The sequence below is a fragment of the Corvus hawaiiensis genome, chromosome 19 (genome assembly GCF_020740725.1).
Source record: "Corvus hawaiiensis isolate bCorHaw1 chromosome 19, bCorHaw1.pri.cur, whole genome shotgun sequence".
NCBI classification, from domain to species: domain Eukaryota; kingdom Metazoa; phylum Chordata; class Aves; order Passeriformes; family Corvidae; genus Corvus; species Corvus hawaiiensis.
Genome location: NC_063231.1, coordinates 280,268 through 302,605, shown reverse-complemented (window position 1 = coordinate 302,605; position 22,338 = coordinate 280,268). Strand labels below are relative to the sequence as shown.

The window sequence follows — 22,338 nt, the reverse complement described above, 5'->3', positions numbered from 1 at the left end:
CTGAGCCCTGTGACTTAATTTTCTTAGTATTGCAGATGAAGCAGAAACATTCCATCCTTTTCCTTCTGTATTTCTGCTTGCTTATAGAAGTGTTTTCTGTCTTAATCTAAAATATCCTGCTTCTTAAATAGTCTGCCTCTCTCTTAACTATTTTCTAGAAAGATAAATTGCACATCTCACCATTGCTGGTGTCTCTGAAGTAAAACCGTTTGTTAAAATTAAAAGAGCTTGAGCCATGTTGAGATTCCAGAATTGATGGCTGAAGAGTGCTGTGATGCCATCCCAGAGTGACCTGGGAATGATGTGAAATGTGCTTTCTGTAGGTTAGCTGTATGAAATTGAATGCCTTCAGGAAGGTTGGGTATGTCTGGCAAGTAGCCTAGCATGAAGTACAGGAGCCATTCAGTTAATAACTTACTCCTTGTTATTATGCACTGAGAGTTTCCCATTCTGGATTATCAGTGAGCAGCTCTTTTCTTGCTTCTTTGGCTCATCACTGCGGCTGGCTTTCATGTTCAGAGATCCCCTTTGTTGTTTCTGACTCTTTGGTACCTCCTAGAGTTGGACGTTTGAATCTCCTCTGGTCTGATCCAGCCAGGATTGAACAGTAGGAGGCTATAAGTAGAAAGGATGCCTGGGGAGCTTCAAAGGGAGCTTAGTCCAGGAGGAATTTAGCAAGACGGTGGATGCTTTCATGGTGATGTAGAGACTCTACCTTAGTTGACTTCTTTGTGGTTGCAGTCTATTTTTGATGAGTTCTGAATTGTTTAGGAACAGAAGCCAGACCCTGGAAGGACTCTGGAGCAGTTATGAACTGCACAAGTAGCAGAAAGAGGCCATGCCAACCTGCAGTGGTGAATATTTCAGTGTATTAGAAACACGTTTGGGTCTGTCTCATCAGTGTTATTTAACCTTTTGGAGCAGACCCTGAGCATGGAGAATTAAACAGTAGGCTGGGTGATTTGTCCAGTCTCATGTGTTGCTTGCTTCAGTTGCCCTCTCATGTATGAGGGATTTGGAAAGGAGGAGTTTCCACTGTGTCTGGCTAGGGAGGAGAAGTGCAAGGGTTTGTGGTAGTATCCTTCACCAGTCTTGCTGCCCACACTTCTCTGTGCACTGGTGGGAGAGGCAGAACTCCATCATTTCACTGACTTCACAGCCTGATGTGGAGCTGTGCTTTTTGAGCATGGGCTGAGTGGTGGTGACTGAAAGATTCACATGAACCAATGTCTTTCTCAGAATCACAGTCCAGTTCAAACCACTTCTGGAGCCAGCCGCCCTTCCTGTCTGAGAGCAGCTTTTGAAGCAGCTGCAGATTCTGTTGGGGGAGTTGTGTCCTTGTGTTAAACAGCATGTGATTTTGACGGCTGCTTTCAAGCCCTTTGATCTCTGGTACTTTTGCTGCTGATTGATTACATTTTGTTCCCTCCTCCACTCCTGCCATCTTCCACTCTCCTCCCAGCGGCAACAGCCAAGTAGGGCTAGCCACATGGCATCTGCTTTTTGTCCCTTTTCAGTCCTGAGGAAAAAAAACCCAAAACAAAACAAATTATTTTTAAACATCAAAGGTCCATTTTTGTAAAAGAATCTTCCCATTAATGCTTTGCCTGTGTGTGGTTTTTGAAGCTGAAGAGAGGCTGGATAAAATCTGTGCCAGCATCCCTTCGTTTCTTGGGCTAAAGATGGTTTACAGACAGCTGCAAGCTGACTTTGATGTCAGAATGTTAATTATTAGAAGGTAACTTTAAACCGGATTCACCATGAGATTAGAGCTCCCAGAGGTGGTGGGGAGGAAGTGGGTCTCTGGGGAGAGCTTGCTGCTGTGGAAAGCACAATAGCCACTATTTCACTTAAATCAGAAGAGTTTTCCTCAGCTTACCTGCTTCCTTGGGTCCAGGATGGTGACCACAGAGTGAACTGTATTCTTCCTGACACCTGGCTTTGTCACATAGACTGCACTTATGTAGATGCCGCTGTGAACATACGGCTTCAGCCTCATGGTGAAAAGTGCCTAACATCTCGGCTTTGGTAGAAGAATAGACTTTGAAGAAGGGGGGTGCCAAACCATAGCACAGCATCTTTAGCTCCTGGAAGAAGTAGGACAGAATTATCACAGCTTGCTTTCCTCCAGTTTACATAATGGAAAGTAGAATGTCCATGTGGTGGCCATTTATTGTTACAGGAGATGGTTATCTTTCATCACAGTTGCAGAAAACACCGTCTGTGCAGTGGGCTGGGAAGTGGGTTAGTATTCCTGGAGCCTCTTTTGTAATCATTGTGGGAAGTTAGTTTATGGATTTTGTCTGCGCTTTAGGACTGTTGGAGCCCACAGCAATGAAGAGGAGTGAACACTTAGGACTGGAATATGTGTCTGCCTTGTGCCATCTCGTGGTTCCCAGTGCCTTGGCAGATGCCATTAGCTGTCACCATAATTTGGATGGGGGCTGGCCCTTTCCCTGGGGAATCCCACTGCTGTTGGGATTAACTAAAGTCCTTTTTGGAGCCAATACTAAATGGTAACTTTAGGATTTGCTAATGCAGACTCTTGAATTCTCTCCATTGTATCCCAGCACCCTTCACAACATGCCATAGGATATGCCTCCTCAGTCTTTTGGGTTTGGGTTTTTTCAGAAGACGTCTATTTTCACTTCATATTTAGAATGAAATGAAACTCAAGCCTGTTTGAGGAGATTAAAGTATACCTGGTTCTTGGGGAGGTCTGATTAATTCTCCTCTGGCCTCTGATGTAGATGTGTCCTAACTGGAGCAGCAGTGGGCAGTGGTCGGGATCACGCTGCAGCCTGCTCCTTCCCAGCAGATGGTCCTGGGCACTTGGGGTCCTTCCTGCAGCGCTGGGCACCCCCCACCCCGTCCGGGGCCTGGGGAAAGCTGCAATCAGGCTCCTTTACCCGCTCGTTAGGGCTGACCCCGCTCAACTTTCTAAAAGTAGCCAAAGGTCCCACCCACATAACCTCGATCTTTTAATTTCTCAAATTACCCTTTAGTGCCCACAAGTAGGGTGAACATTGCCTTGTAATTTGTGTTGTGCTTTAGACAATTGAGAAGACTCCTGTTCCCAAGTGGCCAGTGCCTGGGGGAGGGGTGAGTGGATGGAGGGAGGACATCTGAGTGTTAATTAGGATTGGAAAGAGTGTTTGAGGGAATGAGGGGAGAAGAAATGGACAGCAGGTTCATTCGAAGAGCCTGTGGCCTTTTTAAGATGGCAGCTGACGAGGAAGAAATGCTGGATTAACTACTGAAATTGTTGTTCCTGTGAGCCTCTTCAGCCACGAGCTGTGTCCTCCCTGCATCTCCTGTAGCCTTCAGTATGCTGTTCTCTATGTTTGCAAGCTTTGTTCCTTTAAACAGTTTTGGAATTTAGAAAGTTTGACTTGTTTGAGAGCCAGGAGGTGTAACTGCCTCTCATGTGCTTGACTCTGGTTGTGGTTTGTATTCATAGGCAGGCACAGCTGCTGCTTTGGGTGCAAGAGAGAGTAGCCAGCATGTAACCTTTCCTGAGGAGGGATCCATTAAGGTCCTGCTGCCTGCAGAGGTGGCAAATGCTCTTGATCTAAGTGGTTGGGGCTCCGGTTTAGGTTTTTTAGGGCATTTTGGGTCTTGGTATTAGCCTGGTTTGTTTTGGTTTTTTCATAACTGCAACAACAGTTCTAGTCTAGGCCCAGTTGTACTGGAAGGTTTGCCGTCATGACGTCCAGCTCTGCACTCTCGAGGCCAGGGGAGCAGGCAGCCAGGTTCTCTGTGCCCGGATGGGTAGGTGAGAGGGGTGTCTGTGTGCAGCTTGGGGTGCCTGCCCTCAGCTCTGGTGTGTAGGGAAAGTTGCCGGTAAATGTATTAAGTGCCTTTATTGCAGCTGATGCCTACAGAGAACTGCTCTCCTGCATCTGTGTGCTCTGGTTGCAGCAAAGGCTGATCTCAGGGTGAAGTACTTCGTAAGTGCAAAACAAAAGGGTTTTGCTGTTTAAGGGATCTTTTTGCATGCCAGAAACCAGGGTAAAATTTTGAAAGGTGTGTAATGAAACCCTGCAGTGGTTTAGTTGGGAGAGCTGAACAGGTCAAAAACTGCCTTACCAAAGCAAAGAATTGCTCTCTGGAGTACAGAGAAATGGAGTGGGCCCTGGCTGGTGACTAGCAACCATTCATTTGCTACTTCTGTAGCAAAAGAATGTGAACTCAACACAAGACATAACACAAGCCAAGAGTGCATGGCAGATGGAAAAACTTCAAAGGGGTCTATAGTCTCTAGAACGAAGGATAGCACCTGTGTAAATTGAGTGCTGCCTGTAGAATGGTAAGGAAATGGTTACATACTGAGGGAGGTTTGGAGTAGAGCAGAGAGAGGTCAGGTAGGGTTTTGGGACTGAAGTAATTTCTGAATACTTGTAACAAGCTTGTAACTAGCTAGAAGCCTGGTTGAACTGCAAAATACCGTAATATTGTAAGTGAAGAGATTCCACAAGCACTCCCTGCAACGGAGTTCCCCCTCTCTTTGGACTGCCAAAGTTACTACCCTGAGTTTCCTGGACTGACAGTGGAGATGAGCCATCTGCTCACCTGGCAATATAGATTCCTGCTGCTGTTGGTGGGGATTGTGTCCACAGCTGTATCAGCTGTAAAGAATGACAACACTGACAACTTCTGTATCGTTAGTCTGATATTAGTGACAGGAATTGCGCACTAGTGATTGTATTTCAGTTTGCAAATACTGTCCTATTACTCTTTTTCAGGAACCTTATAGGATAAGCAAAGCAATGCATTTAAAACTAATTGAAACTCTTTTTCTTCTGTAGCTTGTAGAGCGTGAGCCCCTTGTGTGTCACCTAGACCTACTGGAACAGCTTCCTGATGGCCCAGAAGAGCTTCCTGATGAATTTTTTGAAGTCACAGTGGATGATGTACGGAAACGTTTGGCACAGCTGCAGAGTGAGAGGCAAGTTCCCTTTCTGCTGTGAGTGAGATTTGCTGTGTTCTGTTGTTGAGCAGAGTGACAGTGATCAAGAGAGCTTGTTGCATTTTTGGCCAGTAAGAAACACCTTATATTTTAAGTAACAGAATTAACCTTTTATTAGACACACACACACACACACACACACATACACACACGTAGAAATTATAGGAAGCTGACTAACAATGTACTGCACTGTTCAAGTAGCTTGGTTTCAAATATTCATGATTTTACTTTATTGAACTTCAGTTCAATAAAAACCCAGATGAAGATAAACTGGCCTTCCTGTCACAGCAGCATTTTGCTATCTGTATGTTCCTTAAAGAAATGAATTTCATTAATGTATTTAGTTTCAAGTGGGTCAAAGCATTCCTTTAGACATTACAATAACTCTCCAAGACTGTGGAACAGTCTCCTTTATGCTATAGCCAAGTCCAAGTTGAACTTTTTACTTGGAGTTGATTTTTTTTTCCACAGGCCACTGAGTACACAGAAAAATGGCCTGAAAATTGCTCTGCTGCTTGTGGGTCTGGAGTATTTAGTGGTGCAAATGTAGAGTCATTTGGTTGGGGATTACTGGAATACAGGCCCCCCAAAAAAGACACAGTTTCCAAATTTGCTGATGCTTTTCCCCTTACAGCCAGGGATAAAAATAAAGGCAAGTTACACATTAGTTCCTTGGATACAAAGAAAAGGTGCTAAAGCTGAACATGGGATCTGTTGGGTCTAAGCTAGTTTCTTTACTTACAGGAAAATGTGTAAGTATTTTCTTACATTTACTGTTTCATCTTAAATACAAGTAAACTTTCATTTTGTACCCATTCTTCCTTTTAATAGCAGTCTAAAATGTCAGTTCTTGAATGATCTGAAACTTTTCATTTTAATTTTGTTTTCCTGTTGCTAATTAATACTTACTAATTTTTTGTGCCAGCATTGTTTTTCAAGCTCAGTAGCTCTTCTGCCTCTGTGGAGTAATCATGTCCAACCTTAGTCTCTACTTTATTGGATTAATAAGTCTATCTCTTCTTGAGTAGTTTAAGCAGACCTTCTCCTCCTTTTCTTAGGATCTTTTCTTGCGTCTGCTGTCGTGAGCTTACTTCTAAACTTGTACAATAAAAGTAATTTTATATAGTATTGTTGCTGATGCTCAGTAGTTTCAGGAGGTGGGGAAGATGCTGTTGTACATGCATGGACCAGTTGAGCAGTTCTCATCAGCCCTGCTTGGGCCTTCTGCTATCTTAATAAAGTAAAAATATATCGTAAAACTACAGACAACTTGCCTTCTTCCCATGTCTGTAGGAAATGCCTGGAAGAAGCTCCACTGATGACAAAGTCTTTGAAGGAGTCCCAGCTGAAGGAGAAGTTGAAGCGTTACCCAAAGGTAATATTTGTTCATTTTCCAATCCCTCTGGCTAGTCCAGACTTGGGGATTGAGTAACTTGAGATTCAGTTGTGATCAACAGGCTCGTAAGCTACTTATAGGAAGATTTTTCAAATTCCCATCCCTATTAATTGTCTGTGGGACTTGAATAACAGTTGTGCCATGTGAAAACAGCTGTACTGTAGTGTGGTTGAGTGACAGGCAGTATAGTTGCTTCTGTTCTGTTCCAGATGTCTCAAAACCTTTCTGTTGTGCACACATCAATCTGTATGACTGAGCCTTCCTACCTGCCTCTCTGTAGACATTTTGTTAGAATCCCATTGAAAGTTGAACGATTAGATGTTACAAGTTGGATTTATTTTACTCTGTAAATATGATCCTTGTGCAGTTCTCAAGTTAAGTGCTTTCTGACCGAGCTGGAAATACAAAGGTCAGAGGTATGTCAGGCGGATTCCTACTGCTGTGGACAGTTTAGGATGCCAGTAAACTGTCTCCACCTGTCCATGAGGGACTGTCTTTGTCGTTTGTGCATCATTTAGCACAGGGAGCTCCTGCTCTCTGAGCAAGTGCTGCTGCATTTTACATCATAGTGCTTTGACAGATGAGCTCTTTTGCCCCTTTTGAAAGCCAGACAGCCCTTATTCCGTGAGAAGCTGCATAGCGCTGTTAGCCAGGTTGCTTTTCTATCCCTGTAAACACCTCGGATCTCCCCATTTAAAAAAAAAAAACAACAAAAAACCAACTTGCAGATTCTAAGCCAGGGACAGGTGTTACACAGCAGTGATAAACCACTGGCTTAATGTGCTTTGTATTTGTTTTAGGTGGTGTTGAGAGTTCATTTTCCAGACCGCCATGTTCTGCAGGGGGTCTTTCATCCCACTGAAACTGGTAAGACTGATCACCCCCTCAGCCTGTGCAGCTGTAACTCATGGCTCCCACCATGATGAGAGAGTGTGTCTGAACAGGTCTTTCTGCTGCCTGGGAAAGTAAAGCTGCTCTGAAAAGACAGCAGTAGGTAGTTACACTGTCCTTGTAGGGCCCCTGAATGGACTAAGAAGGGAGTCTGGTCTAATTAAATTAGCTAAGGGCTACTTGGTGGAGGTGGCAAAATACTCGTCCTCAGGAAGCTGTCCCACTTGCTGTCCCCTAGTTTGTGTCTAAATGATGTGTTACTGGGATGCATTTGGACACTTCCTCTGTGTTAATGCTTAAAACGTTTTTGGGGGGAAAACACCATCCCCTTCCCCGATACAAAACAAATGCCAAAAAGTAGGAAGGAGAAAAAAAAACTTTACCAACTGTACTAAGAGAGGATGTACCTTTCTGGCTCTGGCTGTTCACAAAAGGCAATCAGACCATGTACCAAGTGGCTCTTACTGTTAGTACTGGAGATCCTCTTATTCTCAGCTGTCAGCCATGTCTACCTGCACAAACTTTTTGATAGTTTTATAGGCATCCTTAGATTTTTCCAAGGGACCAGTATGTCTAAGTGATTTGTTTTGTTTGTTTGTTTTGTCTACAAGAAATTTGTAATAGCAACTGTGTACTTTTGAGGAAAAGGCAATCTCCATACCTTGTAGAGGGCAGTTCTGCTGTTACAAGTTAGCCTTCTTGCCCAACATTTGAAGAACCAAATTTAATTCCGCAAACCTTTCTCTCCTTTTTCCGCAGTTGGCATTTTGAGAGACTTTGTAAGAAGCCACCTTGCTGATGCAGAAGTGCCATTTTACTTGTGTGAGTGCTGTTGGTAATATCTGGCCTTAATTTACAAAGCCTATTTCTAGCTGTGGTATGTTGGTGCCTGAGATACGACCTGGGAAGGAGCGCTTTCCCTAAACACAGCTTCACAGTGCAAAGAAGGCGTAACCTGCTTCCTTAGCCATGTTATGCTTCTGCCTAAGAAGCAGCCTCTGTGGGCATATATGAATTGTGTCATCCCTTCAGAGGGCAGGGATCCCTCCCATACCTGTATTTGCTGTTCTGGTTGCTAGGTGGTCCTGTTTTATAACTTGTTTTTTAACTTCAGTTGTTGCACCTCCCAGAACCGTCTTGAACGATGAAAGTCTGACGCTGTTTGAGGTAAGGACTCACACATGGGCTCTGATTCTCTCTGGTTTGTTCTTCCCTTAACCCTGCCTCAGACTTCAGTTAACTTTTAAAAGAAGCTGTGTAATGCTGTGATCCCTGTAGGCTTCTGCTCAGCCCAGCCAAGGCTAGTGGAACCAGGTGTTTTGGAGCACAAGCTCTTCACCAGAAGAGGTCCACCTTGTGCAGCAATAGGCAGAGGCACACTGGGGGCAGGGGTGGGGATTCACATTGTTTGGTACACTCTCCGTGCCCTACAGAGTTGGAACTGTATTTAACCTGGAATGTTATTGCGAGAGCTGAGCTGAGGTGAGTGTGCTCTATCTGTAGCTGGGCTTGGATAGTAAGAGAGATGAGACTTGATGTGGACAGGGAACTGTTTTCAATTTCTACAGTGGGAGCTAGAGGCCGTATTAGACAAAAATTGGACCTTTTTGAAATCAGTATGTGAGAGTCGATGTACATTGAGGAATATACATTCTCTTTGTGTAATTTTTCTCTGAAAATACTGAAATACAGGTTTTCAAATTCAGATTCCTGGAGATTTTTTTGCAAGTGACAGATAATGTGATCTTGAAGTCCCTGGCCAGAGATTATTGGCTGTGTAGATCGCACATGTGTTACGAGTGATCGAGTCACTTTGCCCCAAACTCACACTGTTTAAAATGTTTAAAATGTTCTGTCATTCAGAACTGCATGGACCATTCCAGACTGATGCGCCGGAGATCCTTCAGAGTAAAGGCTCACACAGCGGCAGTGAGAATTCTTGTTTGATGCCTCTGAGGGAGCAGAAGGGCTGGGGTGGGGAGAGGGAGGGACTTTTCAGGCAGCATGGTGAAGCAGTAGGGATTAGCATGCCTCTGAAGTTGTTTGCAATGGAGTTTTCCAAGTTCCACAACTTCCTGACCAGGCCATGTGGAAGAAATACACGTGCAGCTGCTTTTAGATGATTGAATGTTCAGACCTGTATCTGCCTCCTGTTCGTCCAGCCTCTGATGCTGGTTCTGGTTTCCCTTGTTAACTTTGGTCTGTCTTCCAAAATGTTTGAAATCCTCCACTTACCTCTGTTTACCCCTTGCCTGCCTCCCCCGCCCTGCAGTACTGTTCTTTTATTTTCTCTTTCTCAGTGCACATCTCGTGTTTCTCTGGATGTCTCCTGAAACATGACCTTTTCAGTAAAACACCACAGGAATAATTGCATCTCATTGTCTTTGAAATAAGAAACCTTATGGCAAGAATTTAGTTTAATTTACCGCGTTAAAGCCTTTGTTCTGTACCTGGCACCGTTACTGGTGCTTGTATGTGTGGCAATTTCCCGGTTTCCTAGTTGTGACGTTTACTGTGAAATTCATTCCTCGTGGCAGCTTCCTGAAACATAAAATCATGTTAAAATCTTGCTCTTTAAAGACTTGGAGGTGCCTTACAGCCCAGTCTTAGGGACTTCATTAGAAAGCACAGCTTTGTGAAGAACCTGGTCGATTTTGGTGTCGAAAACCTCCAGTCTGCAGTGGCTTTCCTTGGACTGCAGTGCTTGGTGTGGCGCATGGCAAAGGTGCAAAGCCTTGACATTGATACAGAACTGGGACTGTTCAAGATGGTGTGCTCGAAAGCTGAAAATTCTTTGCAAATGGACTGTTTTAAGGAAGGGATTTTTTCTCATTTCTCATATCCTCTGTCACCACGAAGGAGAAATAACGTCTAACTAAGATAAAGGGTGTCAAATCCAAACTTGACTTAAGATACATTTTTATTCATGCCACATGTAATCACACCATAGTCAAATTAAACTAGGGGTTATGTTGAGAATTTGGGTATAATTGAAGTGAAATGGAGTTTTAAACACAATCTTAACTATACAGAACCAGTACAATTGCAAAATGCGGAAAGCAAGTAAAATGTCACACTTAGAATATTTTTTAGGGATTGTAACATGATATTATGAAGAGATTATTATCACATTAGTTAACAATTAAATGACTTTGCATTTTTGGCTTACCCAGCTGGCTCAACATAGGTGAATGTGACGATGTGCAGGCAAAATAATTTGAGCTTCATACGCAGCTCAGTGAGCTCTTGTGTTGATCATTATGGCTTTGGAGCAAAGTCTTAAGGTGATGAAATTATCAGCTCATTACTGATGAATGAATAGCAGTCAAATCCAAAATGACCTCCTTCCCAAAAGCAAAGTATTCAGAACAAAATAGAGAACATCTGTGTATGGACCAGGGTTTATGTGAATAACATGCAGATCTGGTCTCACATCTTCAAAAGGAACTGGTTAAAGTGGAGAGAAGGGGAATGAGGTTCATCAGAGGTCCGCAATGTCTCCTGTCCAGAGAAAGACTGAGTAGGTTAGGACTTGCCAGTCTGTAAAAGATGTGACTGGAAAAGGAATAATGTGCCAAGGAGAAGCTGGAATGCCTTCAGTTCTTGTTCTCAAGTATGAGTGAGTGGCATCAAGAGAAGCAAGTAGGAGCTAGAATAGATGGAAGAAGGTAGCTGTTCGTGTGTCAGAAAACTGAGGCGTTGAATTCCTTGTCACAGGGTGCTATATACTAAAAGCATATACTGATTTGAGAGAAATTTGGACAAGTTCAAGGAAGATATTTAGTAAGTGTGTCTTAATATATAGGAGCCTCCTCAGGAAGCTTCTAAACTGAAAATCGTTGCTAGCTAATCACTTATAAGCAAGGATACTCCTCTCTGTTCATCTGGTTTTTGTTCACTGTTAGGATACTGGCTGGATTGAATGGACTTCTGCTCTGCCTATGGTTCTTCTGTCCTTGGGAGAGCTGTGTTTAGTGCCAGTGGCTGTGTAGCCTATGTCCCTTGCTTGGGGCCCTTCAGCCCTTTCAGGTCATGGTCTGTTATGGCAGGAATGATTCTGTGTGTTTATAAATATTTTATTTGGATGAAGCATCAAACAGGAAGAAAACGATTCCTGCAGAGAACTTGTCATACTGTTCTGGTTACCTGAACTGCTGTCAAAGACCACAGAGCTCTGACCTGTGAGGATGGTGCCTTATCCCAGTTTGGGCTGGCTGATGCTGGGAGAAACTTTGCTGCCGTTAACCAGTGTAAATCCTTATTCCTCTTTAACTTTCACCATGTTAGTGCAGGCCCTGTGCCATAATTTTCCTGCTTGGGTAAGTTTTCCCTTCGGCTGGGGTCCGGGTGCCTGGAAGAAAGGGGCTGAAGAACCTTTCTTCTCTGGACAGAAACAGGTGTGGAAATCACTCCAGCTGTTGTGTCCATGCCCACTGTGTCATTGTTGGATGCCCTGTTTAGAGGCAGAGGCATCTGTTCCCAGTGAGGCTGCACTGCCTGAGCCTCGGGGCTCTCAGTAAAAATAACCCTGGCCTAGACCAGGAATGAAAGAGGTAATGTTTGTGGTGCTGGGGTAGGAGGGGCAGTGCTGGGAGTGGGACCTGCTCACTGCTTCTCACCTGAGGTTGTGGCCTTCGAAGCTGAGAAGTCTTCCGTCTGGGAAGAGGTTTGTGTGGGCCAAGGGTCTCCATTGGCTGCAAGACCGAGAGTGTAGAGCAGGCTGCAGTGCCTGACTGTGCCCTGGATGGGACTAGGCTCTGTGCAGGGAGGGTTGTGGAGATTGTTCCCTTTTCATTTATCCTGTGGTCTGTGGAAGGGAAACATCTTGTATTTTAGTCAGAGCTCCCCTTCTGTTCCCTGATCTGGAAGGAGGGAGGTGAAAAGACAAAGCTGCTCTGTAAAAGATAGGAGGGAAGTTGTTAAGGTACTTTGTAAAATAATGTGGCTTTGGGGCTGGGGAAAGAGGAGCTTTGCTCTAAGGTGACCTGGCAGTGCCCAGCACCCCTGTAGTGAGAAGGCTTGTTCTGGAATAACAGTGTTGTGGTGCATAGGATGCGAATGTGAACGAAGTGCTGTGGAGTGTGCAGTTCTTCTGGACCTCATCGGAAAAAGAGAGCTCGGGTAAAGTAACGGTATAACTAATTGCTCAAGTTTTTTGATGTATCTTTGTTGGGTTTGGAGGATGTGTGAAAGGTTCGGGAGGAAGTTTGTCTTTAGTGGTAATACATCTCTTTAAGGGTTCAGGCTGTATCATGCAACTGCCAAAATTTGCCACTTTTGCCCCAAATGCTGCATGTCAGTCATGTTAGCAGTGGCCTCTTGGGATGCTTGGCACCTGATGTGCTCCCCTTGCAGAGATGCCTGCACATAACCTGACTCTTGATTTTTCCAAGGCAGGTACTACTGTGGTGTATCTAGCCATTCTGGATTTTTTTTCAACATTTAATTTTTGTGTTATCCCAGGTCCTAAGTTAGCAGTAGGCTATCCTCTGCTCTAGAGACTACTTTGGTGTTGTTGGTAAGGAAAAATGGATGATGTCTGAGGCAGTCATGTGAGCACATTGGAGCATTCAAATATTTATAAATTACTGAAATTTGTGCTGAAGCCAATAACAGGAGTGACTACAGATGGTGGAGTACCATATTACCAATACTTCTGCTCTTTCCACCATCTCCCTCCGTTCACGCTGACAAGCTTGGCACCACATTCGTTACATTTGATCGCTTACAATGAAGGGAGAACCTTTACGCTGCAAGCAAAACCAGGAAAAAAGACAAATGTTGTTGACTTGTTTGCCAAGATACTTGGACCGAAAGAACTGTCTGAAGTGAATTTTCCCAAAATCTGTGTGTATTTACAGTATAGTGAACACACAGATTGGCAGCAGTGTGGTGTTTTTGGAACCCATAAAGACTTCAAGGCATTACTTTGATTTTTTTGTTGTTGCTGTTTTTGCTGGCGGCCTTCTCCTCATGTCCCTTGAAGTGTTTTGTAATGTTTTGCTCTCCAGAGCTGATCAACCGCAGACTTCCCTGTTGTAGCACTTGGCTTTGGGTTCCTTATAGCTCCAGTGGCTTGTTTGTGTTTTTTCTAGGCTGTCTGAGCTTTTCAGAGTTGCTTCTTAGCTTCTTTTACTCCCAGAAACAGGCAGTTTGTAGTGTGTATCTGGGGTGGGTTATTGGAAAAAAAAATCATTGATTGCTGAGTTAATACTAGGAAAGAGTTAGCAGAAAGTAGGAGTACCAGTCACTGGAAAAGTCGAGGCAGCAGAGAGGGCAGGAGGCCATCCTCTGTCTACAGAGGAGCTGAAGGAATCCACAGGCTTCCACATAAATATTTCGGTCTTCTAGTCAGATCTTAGAGTGCAGTGGGTGTTTCCTCTGTCGCATACCATGAGGCAGAAATCCAGATGAGCTGTTTGTTCCTTTCTTTGCCTTTGGTTCTCTTTCCATATCCTATTTGTTAATGCCAGTTTGGGCAGTATGTCTGGCATGCTTGTTCAGTGAACCTGACTACGGCTAAGGCAGTACGAAGCCTTCTCTTTTTGGCAAGAGTCTGAATGCAATTTCAGAAAAAATTACTTCATCAGAGTCAGTCCATCAGAGGCATTTCCTGTGGCAGGCCTTGTGGTTATTGCACTCACTAGCAAAGAAAATTGCAATTAATACTGAAATTCATCCAGCACAGAGGATGGCATTCACCTAAAAGTCTTAGTCTTCTCCATCCAGGATTTTATCATCTGACTGCATTTGGCAGCAATCTCACCTTCTCTTTGTGGTGAGGTCTGTTACTTACGCTTGCAGAGACTGCCCATGCTTGCCTCATGATGATGGCTTTGAGGACAGCTGGGTTCTTTGGTTCCAGTGAGAGGTTCCTTGCACAACTGAATTCGGAGTGGAAATCCTGCCCAAAATGTTCACTGCTACTGTCAGTTTTGAAGGCCAGATCTTTCTGATCTCAGCTATCAAGGTCTCAATGAGTGCTCCTTTATACCTGGATTCCTTCATAAGTAGCCTTCTCAGAACAGTGTTTTCAAATCTTATCTTTGCCTTATGAATTTTAAAGGTCCCCTGCCTTAGCTGGATCAGACCCTCCCCATGTTGGCCACGGAATATCCGTCTCCTCTGGCAGTTGAAGTCCACATTGGGCAGCTTTGTTCTCAGGTTATAAACAACATGAACCACTTGATCTGCCGCTTTCACCATGACTGTGGTGTTTATTTCTGTTTCAGCAATGCTGTGCAGTCGTGCTGGAGAAACTTTTGATCCACCGGCTTTCCAGTTGAATTTTCCAAGAGTTAGTTTATGTGTTTGGGGTGTGTGTACTATGCAGTATTTCATGTTGGTAGCTTGGGTTTCTCCTTCCATGCGTGTGTTCCTTTGAAGTGCTTATTTTCTTATTCATCTTCCTAACATCAGTCTAACAGCAGACCTGTGGCACTCTGATCTTCTCAGATTGTGTAACGGAAAGAATGCTGCTCCTTCTGGCAGCTGCGAGTTCCCTTCAACAGCAGCTTCTGCCTGGTCTGACAGCATCGCTCTGTCAGGGAAGAGAACAACTGCCCGGGAATAATGTACATCATCTACAATGCTCTGTTCTAGGATTTTTTTGCACATGTATGTCTGAGAAAGAGGAAGTATTGAGATGTTATTTGGGGAGGGTTCTGCCTGAACTATTTTCTGTGTTCTAGAGAACAAGTTACTAAAACATGTAGTAGAACAAAGCGGAAATGTTTCTCTGCTGTATCATAGCTGGATTCACAAGGGACTGTTGTTCTAATGTGGATATTTTTATCATGGAATGTGAGATGCAGCAGCCCCAGTGTGCCACTCCACAGCCATGATGCTGTGCTGTCACAAACCACGCTCACCACCACAGTGTCCGAGTAACTGTTCGCTATCTCTGAGTAAAACCGGAGTTACTCAGCTGCATAGTTTCAGACTAAATGTGGCTTTATGAGTAACAGGCTGGTACCACTTCAGATCTCTGAAATAGAAAGTTTTCATTTAAACTTCTGCAACTGTAACTAAGTAAATGGATGAAGCTGTGTTACATCTTTTTAAAATCTGAGGAACAGTTCATTTGGCATGATGCTTATTAAATGAGGAGGTAATAGGCAGGACATTGACTTTCTTTTCTCCTTGCCTCAGTGACTTTTTAATCCCTTCAGAAGAAAGCTGTCCTGTGATTATGATCTTTGATGGGGCTCTGGAGACTTACGTGCTTAGTTCTCATTTCTGCTGCTGCCATCCTGTGTGACCTTGAATAAGTTATTTAATCTCTTTAGGTCTCAATTTTTTGTCTGTATAAAAAAGAAAAGCCCCAAAAAACTGAAACAAAAAAGGAAAGCCACAAAAAACTGAAACAAAAAAGGAAAGCCACAAAAAAACCAACCCACAAACTCAAAATACTTTTATTTACATCGCATCTATGTAATTGCACAATGGAACACTATTTTCAGTTGAATTTCTAGGTGTTGGTGTAGTAAATCTGACTGTATGTTGTAAATATGCCTTGCGCAGTGTGATTTGAACATTATAATTCAATAGATTAATAGCATCTATTTCCCCAGTCAGAATGGCAGTTTCTTTGGCTGGAAATCAAAGCAGCAAGGAAGAGAAATGCTGGGTGTTGGAGTGTAGTAACTGGCTGTTGGCTCAGTCCTATTGTAGTAATTTTCTGCATATAAGTGAGTGGAGCTTTTTGAGTTACTTGTTTCAAACATCCTTTGATTCTTTTGGTCAGTCTGGCAGGCTCAGTGTGATTCTAAAAGTTCTCAAAATCTGTTCTGATTGACAGATGTTCTTGTAAGAACCCTATGCAGTGAAGTGAAGAACTGCAAAGTCGTTCTTCTAGAAATTGGCAGATACATTAGAACAACTGCAGACATTAGAACAGCTGACTTGAGAATACAGTTTTTCGGTGATGGTCTGTCTATGTTGGAGTGAAAGCTCCTCTGGATTCAGGCCCAGAGGGAAGCCAAAGCACAGGGGTTGAATTAAAACCTTTAGACAAGTTGAGATACGTGAAGCCACACCAAAGTGAAATAGAAATATAGATTTTTTTTAACTTTTAGTAGAAATATATGCTGAGTGCCTTAAACATTAAAAAGCTGCAGCAGAGACCTTAAACACAGTTCTTGCTGCAGCAGTGTTACCTTTTCACAGAATCCTTTACTTTAGACAAAATATAGATAGAATTACACTGTTCACATTTTTTAGATAGTGTGTTCACATAAACAGTAAGAACTGATAGAAACTGTATACGCAAATCTGTGTAATACCTATGTAACACTTGTGTAAGACTTACGACTGTTAGACCAGGATAAGTTAGAAAAAGGAAAACTAGAATCGTGTATTATTCTTACTGGTCAATTAGCAAATATAATCCACACTTCTGTAAGAAAAAATATATAGAGCATATAGAAGAAGCAGCTGTTTTCTGCCTGCTGTTTGTTGTTGCTGCTTGTCTTTATCATGTAACCCCCTTCGAACTCTGCCTTCAAGAAAGCTGTGAGACTATGAAATAAAGAACTTAGCAGAACAGCAGCCTCCTCTGCTCTCTTACCCTAGTCCGAGGAAGGGTACCCCGTCAAAAGCTCAACATGTCTAGTGTTTGATCGTTACATTCTTAGGCGTGTTAGAGAATGCTAAAGGCATTGACTTTGGCCTCATATGTTTTCCTGGACAGAATCTATTAAAACCTTCTCATCTTTATGCTAAGACAGTCCTTGAACAGTGGGATCATTCTACTGGCCTGCCTTTATTTTTTAATGTGAAATTGCTGCTGATTTAAATACTTACAGATGATAAAAACTCTGTGACAGCATTAGGTCCTGCCAGTGACTGGCTAGAGAATTCCTGGGTGAGGTGTAGCTAGCTGCCTTCTGTGCTGAACCCTCAGGGAGTGCTGGGATTGGGGTGGTACCTGACAGTTCCACACAAAAGAAGCTAGACCAAGTGTTCTGTGCATGAGCCAGTAGTCTGTTTGAATTGAAGAAAAATAACTTACTGGATGGAGGTTTGGCAAGAGGGAACTCTGTGTTGGCTGACCCCTAGGAAAGGATAAGGATGCAGGGAAAGGAGCCATGGGAAGGACATTACAGTCTGTGTACTTGAGGGCTGCCATCTAGCTCCTTTAAGTTTCTTTCAATTAAGATTTTGAACTGAAACATTTGGACTGATGTTTTGCCAGCAGTGGGAAATGGTTGTGGACGTGGATCCTGAAACTGAGAACTATGGTTATTTGACGACCTGTGAGTAAATAGGGTAGAGGTTTATATTGGGGCACAGTCTGTCTGTGTGTTTGTTGGTCGAGTGAGTCTGTCTAGCTCTTGGTCTGTGTTTCTCACTCTCTTTCTCTCTTTGTGCCTCACACAGGCCCTGCCATGAATTTTCTCTGACCCCTTGGGGCCATTCCCACATGCGGCTTTGATGTGTGTGCCCAGAGCTTGATTGACAAGGAAGTTTCAGTGGCAGCAGCAGAGAAACGAAGAGAAAAGGGCAGGGCTTTGAACTAAAGGGCTTTGAGCTCCGAGTTTTTGTGCTTACTTATCTCCTTCAGAATGTTAATTATTTACCAAGATAATTGGTTGGGAGGCAAAAAAAAGAGAGGGGAGGTTATTAAAAAATTCCAACACTAACACACTACAAAAACCTCATTTTCAATCTTGCAGCTGGCATGAAAAGGATGTTGTGTGTAAAAGGGCTTGAGTGTATGTGTGTTGGGGGGGGCCCTTTTTAAGGCACCCATTTCCTAAATAGACGAATGCTGTGGAAACATCAAAGCTCTTGTGAGAGTTTTTTCTAGGGTTTCTAAACCACGTCTGGTACTTTTCAATTAAAAAAGTTTATGGAGAGCTGTCTTTGTGACTGGAGCAGGCAACCTTAGGCCCTGTTGACTGGGGAACGAATTGTTAAAAGACCTGATAAAGAATTATTTTGCTAAAATGTCAGTTCAAAGATGTGAGTTCGCCTGAGGGCTTTAGCAGGAGCTGAGTCTTGGAGTAGAGCGATAAATGTCTCCTGTTTCAGCCTAGCGTGATGTGCTTGGCTGTGCTGCATCAGACAGTCTCCTATAGCCTCTGGATTAATGTCCAAAAAATGTGTAATACCATATGATGATCTAAAGCTTGTAGGCAGGAAGAGAGGTGAAGCTATTTCATTTTGCCTTCAGTTAATACAATTTTACTAGTCTCCATGTTAGGCAGCAGTCCATAGCCTCCTCTGTGAAGATCAGGGTTCTGTTGAGTTCCGGTAATTGCTGTGCTGGATTGGGTCCAAGGACCATCATTCCAGTATCCAGATTGGGCTGATGGTGGCAACAGAGGCTCAGGAAAACTCCAGAGCAGTCAGTCTGCCCTGCACAGTTCCCAAGTATGCATGAGTGGAGCAGTGATTTGCTTTTATCTGGTTATTTATTTATTGGATCAGTGTGACAAGTTTAGTGTTACTATTTTGCCAGGGAGAATGTAGATCATTAATTAACATTTGCTGTACAGTTTCTGGCTATAGTGGTACTTGCCTCTTTTACACCACGATGACTAGGTTTCTTTACCCGTCTCTTAGTACAAGGCTTCCTAAAAGCTTAACAGAATTGTTTCAGCTAGTTATTCTTTATAAGGCATTATACTGGCATATAATGCAGGTAATAAATACAATGGTTATTTTTTCAGAATCCTTTCTGGTACAGCTGGTTATGCCATCTCACATTAATCTTCTGCGTATCATACCCTTTTCAAAATCTAAGCCTGAGCTTGCAGTAGTGTCTGTTTTTAGCATGAAATTTAATAACTTTGACTCTCTTGCTCTGCATTTCCCTTGGGAGCACTTGGATGGACCACTGGATGTGGTGGTGTAGTGCTTTGTAATGTATCACTGAGTTTTTTTGAAGGTGTGGTGTGACACTGTGGTCACTGTAGGTGGCAGAGTAGGTAGGTCCCTCCTTTATACCTACAGGTGCATTTGTGATTCCTTAGTTGAACCGGGGGTGTGTGAGTCCAATTTTACAGTTTTTCTGGTGCCCAGAAAAGGACCGAAAGATAATGAAGGGACCTGCATCTGACATACGGGGAGAGGCCAAGAGATAGTCAAGGTTGTTCAGCCTGGAAGAAAGAAGCTCTGGGGGGTCAATGTGTGTAGTAAAATAGATGTGAAACAGCAAGGGATATGGGCCAGAGTTCTTAGTAGTGCCCTGTAAAAGGACAAGAGGAAATGGACACAAATTACAGGAACTTCTATTGAAATAAAAGGAAAAAAAAATAACCACCAAACCCACTGGATAGAAAAAGAAATTTGAATATGGCAATTGTACTGATAAGTAGGAACTAGGAATTCAGGTTGGATTCATGAAAGGAAATACTTCATCCTGGAAAGGTGGTGAAACTAGATAAATTTCAACTAGAGACAGGGTGTAAATGTAATACAGTGGTATAGAATAGATTTTGGGAGGGCATAGCTGGATTTTTCTTTTCTTGCTGTCAGCCACTCAGGTCTTAGAAGATTCTTCATCATATTCATGTTATCTGCTCAGCAGTGCAGAATGTGGGTGCAATACAATGGCCTGGGATATGGGGACAGAGGAGAAGGCATGGCAGGGCGTTGCTGCAGTGAGCACTTGCTGTAGAGGTCTCATCACCTGTTTGGTAGAACAGATCATAAAATTTTCCTTCATGTTGTACTCTGAGTGGCCTGTGCTCTGCACAAGTTTAGGTTTTCCTGAATTACAGATGGTTCAGTGGCCTTGGCTTGAACTACATGAACTTGTCTGTAGCTGTCTAACCTGCCTTTAATGTTCACAGTGAACTGTGAAAGCATCTATAGACAGTGATACCTTCTTATCCCCTTTTGCTGCAGGCTAAACTTTTTCCAACTGCTGTCATTCATTTTGGATCTGAGGAGTGCAGGGGTGAGTGCGTTTCCTCTCTCCTTCAGCTGACTGTATAGTTCCTGTAGTAGACCCAGTATTACATCCTTACTGGCAGAGTTCCTCTGACAAAAGAAACTGCAGTCCTTGAGAATGCTGGCAAATGTCCCCATTTTGACTGGCTAAAGCTCTTCAGAGCTGGTTTGGTCAGTTAGCTTTAGCACAGATGTAGACATTGTACCTTTTTTGTGGGATTTGATAGGCTGGGGAGTAGGCATTGTCTGCTGTGGGATCAAGAATGATAGAAGAATGACTCTGTAGGAAAAAAAAATCCTGCTGTTCAGAATGTTAATTAGACAAATGTCTATGAAATGCTTTTGCAGACCTCCTGTGGTAGTGGACTGGCTGGAGATGGTAGAACAGATCTTTGGTTCTTTGGCATCTCTGGTTTATGCTTAGAATTCCTGTTTCTCCCAGAGACCAAAGTATGCTCTGACTTCACAGAAAAGTTTCTAAGATGCAGTGAGCGCTGAAAGAAAATGTCAAGATCTTGAGGTTTGAATGATGAAATAGAACACCTCTGAATTGTGAAAGAAACTGGCATGGTTTAGTAATGTCCTGTGTCATTTGGGGGAAGGTGATGTAGGTTTACTGAAGTATACAGCAGGTACTTTTTGAGCTGAGAGCTATGTGATATTGTGGTGATTGATGTCTCTGTTACCAAATAAGTGATTTGGTTTCACTTCTAAACAGCTTGTTACCTGAAATCGGACCTGCTGAGCTCTGCAGTTTCTCCTTCTGCAGCTGATTTATTAGTAGCCAGGTATGTTGGGGCTGAATAGAGTTGCAAATGCCTTAGTATTTCAGGAATGGGAAGCATGAAACGAGCCCATCTTACTACAAAGAAATGTGCTTTAAAGATACTAAGACTTCCTTCTCTCCAGAAACAATCATACTGTCATACTTGACTTCACAGCTTTGTGAGTCCTTCGCAAAGTAGGATTTCAGTGACTTAAGTAAATACTAGTGCTTCTGTATTGGAAAAAGAAGAGCCTTTTCAATCTAACTTTAAAAGTTTAAAGGTGGTGGTGGTACAGGGGGCTATTATGAAAAATGAAGTTTAATTCTACTTGCTTATTTCCTTTCTCAGATGTTTGTCCAGATCCTTAGTTCCTTCTGCTTCATCAACTTTAGCATCAGTGGCTCCATCCCTATCTGAACCAGAAGCGGGAAGTGACAAGAAGACTATTGAGCAACCAGAAGCAGCCAGCACCCAGGGAGCTCCACAAGTATTGAGAAAGGCCCCTGGGAAAATACCCAAATGGCTGAAGCTTCCAGGTATCAATGAATCAGAGGAGAAGAGCTCTGCTCATTCTGAGCTGCCCCAAAAGGCAGTCTCCTCTCTGCCAAACGTGTTGTATATTGGTGGTATTGTTGCAGATGTCAGTTTATGCTTGCAGGACATTTGGTTCTTGTCAGTCACAAATTTGTTTGTGACTTGAACCTCAGCCTTCACTGGAGAAGTATCTGAATGCGGACTCTGAACATTGGGAAGTCTGATGCCTAAACCATATGCTTGCAGCATTTTAAACTGTGTTCTGGGCTTGATGTGCTGAGCTCTTATCCCTGCCAGTGTAGTTCAAATACTAATAGGCAGGATATTCTACATACCCATGTAATCTGGGCCCATGTAATCCGTTATATCTTTGACATAACTTTCCTTTTGCTGCTGTAGTCTGTTTTAGTACTTTTATTTCTCTTGAATTTTTTAGTTGGTCTTTCTTTTTTTAATCTTCACTGCAAACCAGTAGTGGTTTTCCATAATTAAGATTGCAACCAGGTGTCCATTATGACTTTTCTCTTGTTTTATCCTGGTCAGAAAACTGCAACCTTGTTTTTAGTCCCAGAACAAATGGCTTATGTGTGTATTTTAGACAAGACTTTATACAAAATATGAAGTAATTAGAAGAAGAATTCCTGAATTAAACAATTGGCAATATTCACTTTTTGATGCAGTGGCAAAGATGGGGGGTGGGGGGGGAGAGGGAAGAGAAAAAAAAGGGAGGAAAAAAAAAAAAAGAGACAGTCAGCTCCTTTAACGACAACAAACCTAGTAATTCTTATATGGAGTCACCTGGCTAATAATGCCAGATGTTAACTTCCTGGATGAGAATGTTAGTATTTGTTTCTGGAAGATAGTGTGGGGCTATCAGTTCC

At 43.0% G+C, this 22,338-nt stretch overlaps 1 protein-coding gene across 3 annotated transcripts in view; it reads left to right on the top strand.

Moving 5' to 3' along the window:
* Positions 1 to 22,338, top strand: part of ASPSCR1 (ASPSCR1 tether for SLC2A4, UBX domain containing) — a 40,166-nt gene that overhangs the window by 13,753 nt on the left and 4,075 nt on the right. For 2 of the 3 annotated variants that reach the window (XM_048323743.1, XM_048323745.1), the window contains 9 exons: positions 4,809 to 4,948; positions 6,263 to 6,344; positions 7,166 to 7,232; positions 8,016 to 8,078; positions 8,371 to 8,423; positions 9,120 to 9,185; positions 20,112 to 20,163; positions 20,875 to 20,944; positions 21,272 to 21,459. In XM_048323743.1, coding sequence (XP_048179700.1) covers positions 4,809 to 4,948; positions 6,263 to 6,344; positions 7,166 to 7,232; positions 8,016 to 8,078; positions 8,371 to 8,423; positions 9,120 to 9,185; positions 20,112 to 20,163; positions 20,875 to 20,944; positions 21,272 to 21,459 — 781 coding nt within the window. The remainder of the gene's footprint in view (positions 1 to 4,808; positions 4,949 to 6,262; positions 6,345 to 7,165; positions 7,233 to 8,015; positions 8,079 to 8,370; positions 8,424 to 9,119; positions 9,186 to 20,111; positions 20,164 to 20,874; positions 20,945 to 21,271; positions 21,460 to 22,338) is intronic. The other variant, XM_048323744.1, reaches the window with a different exon arrangement.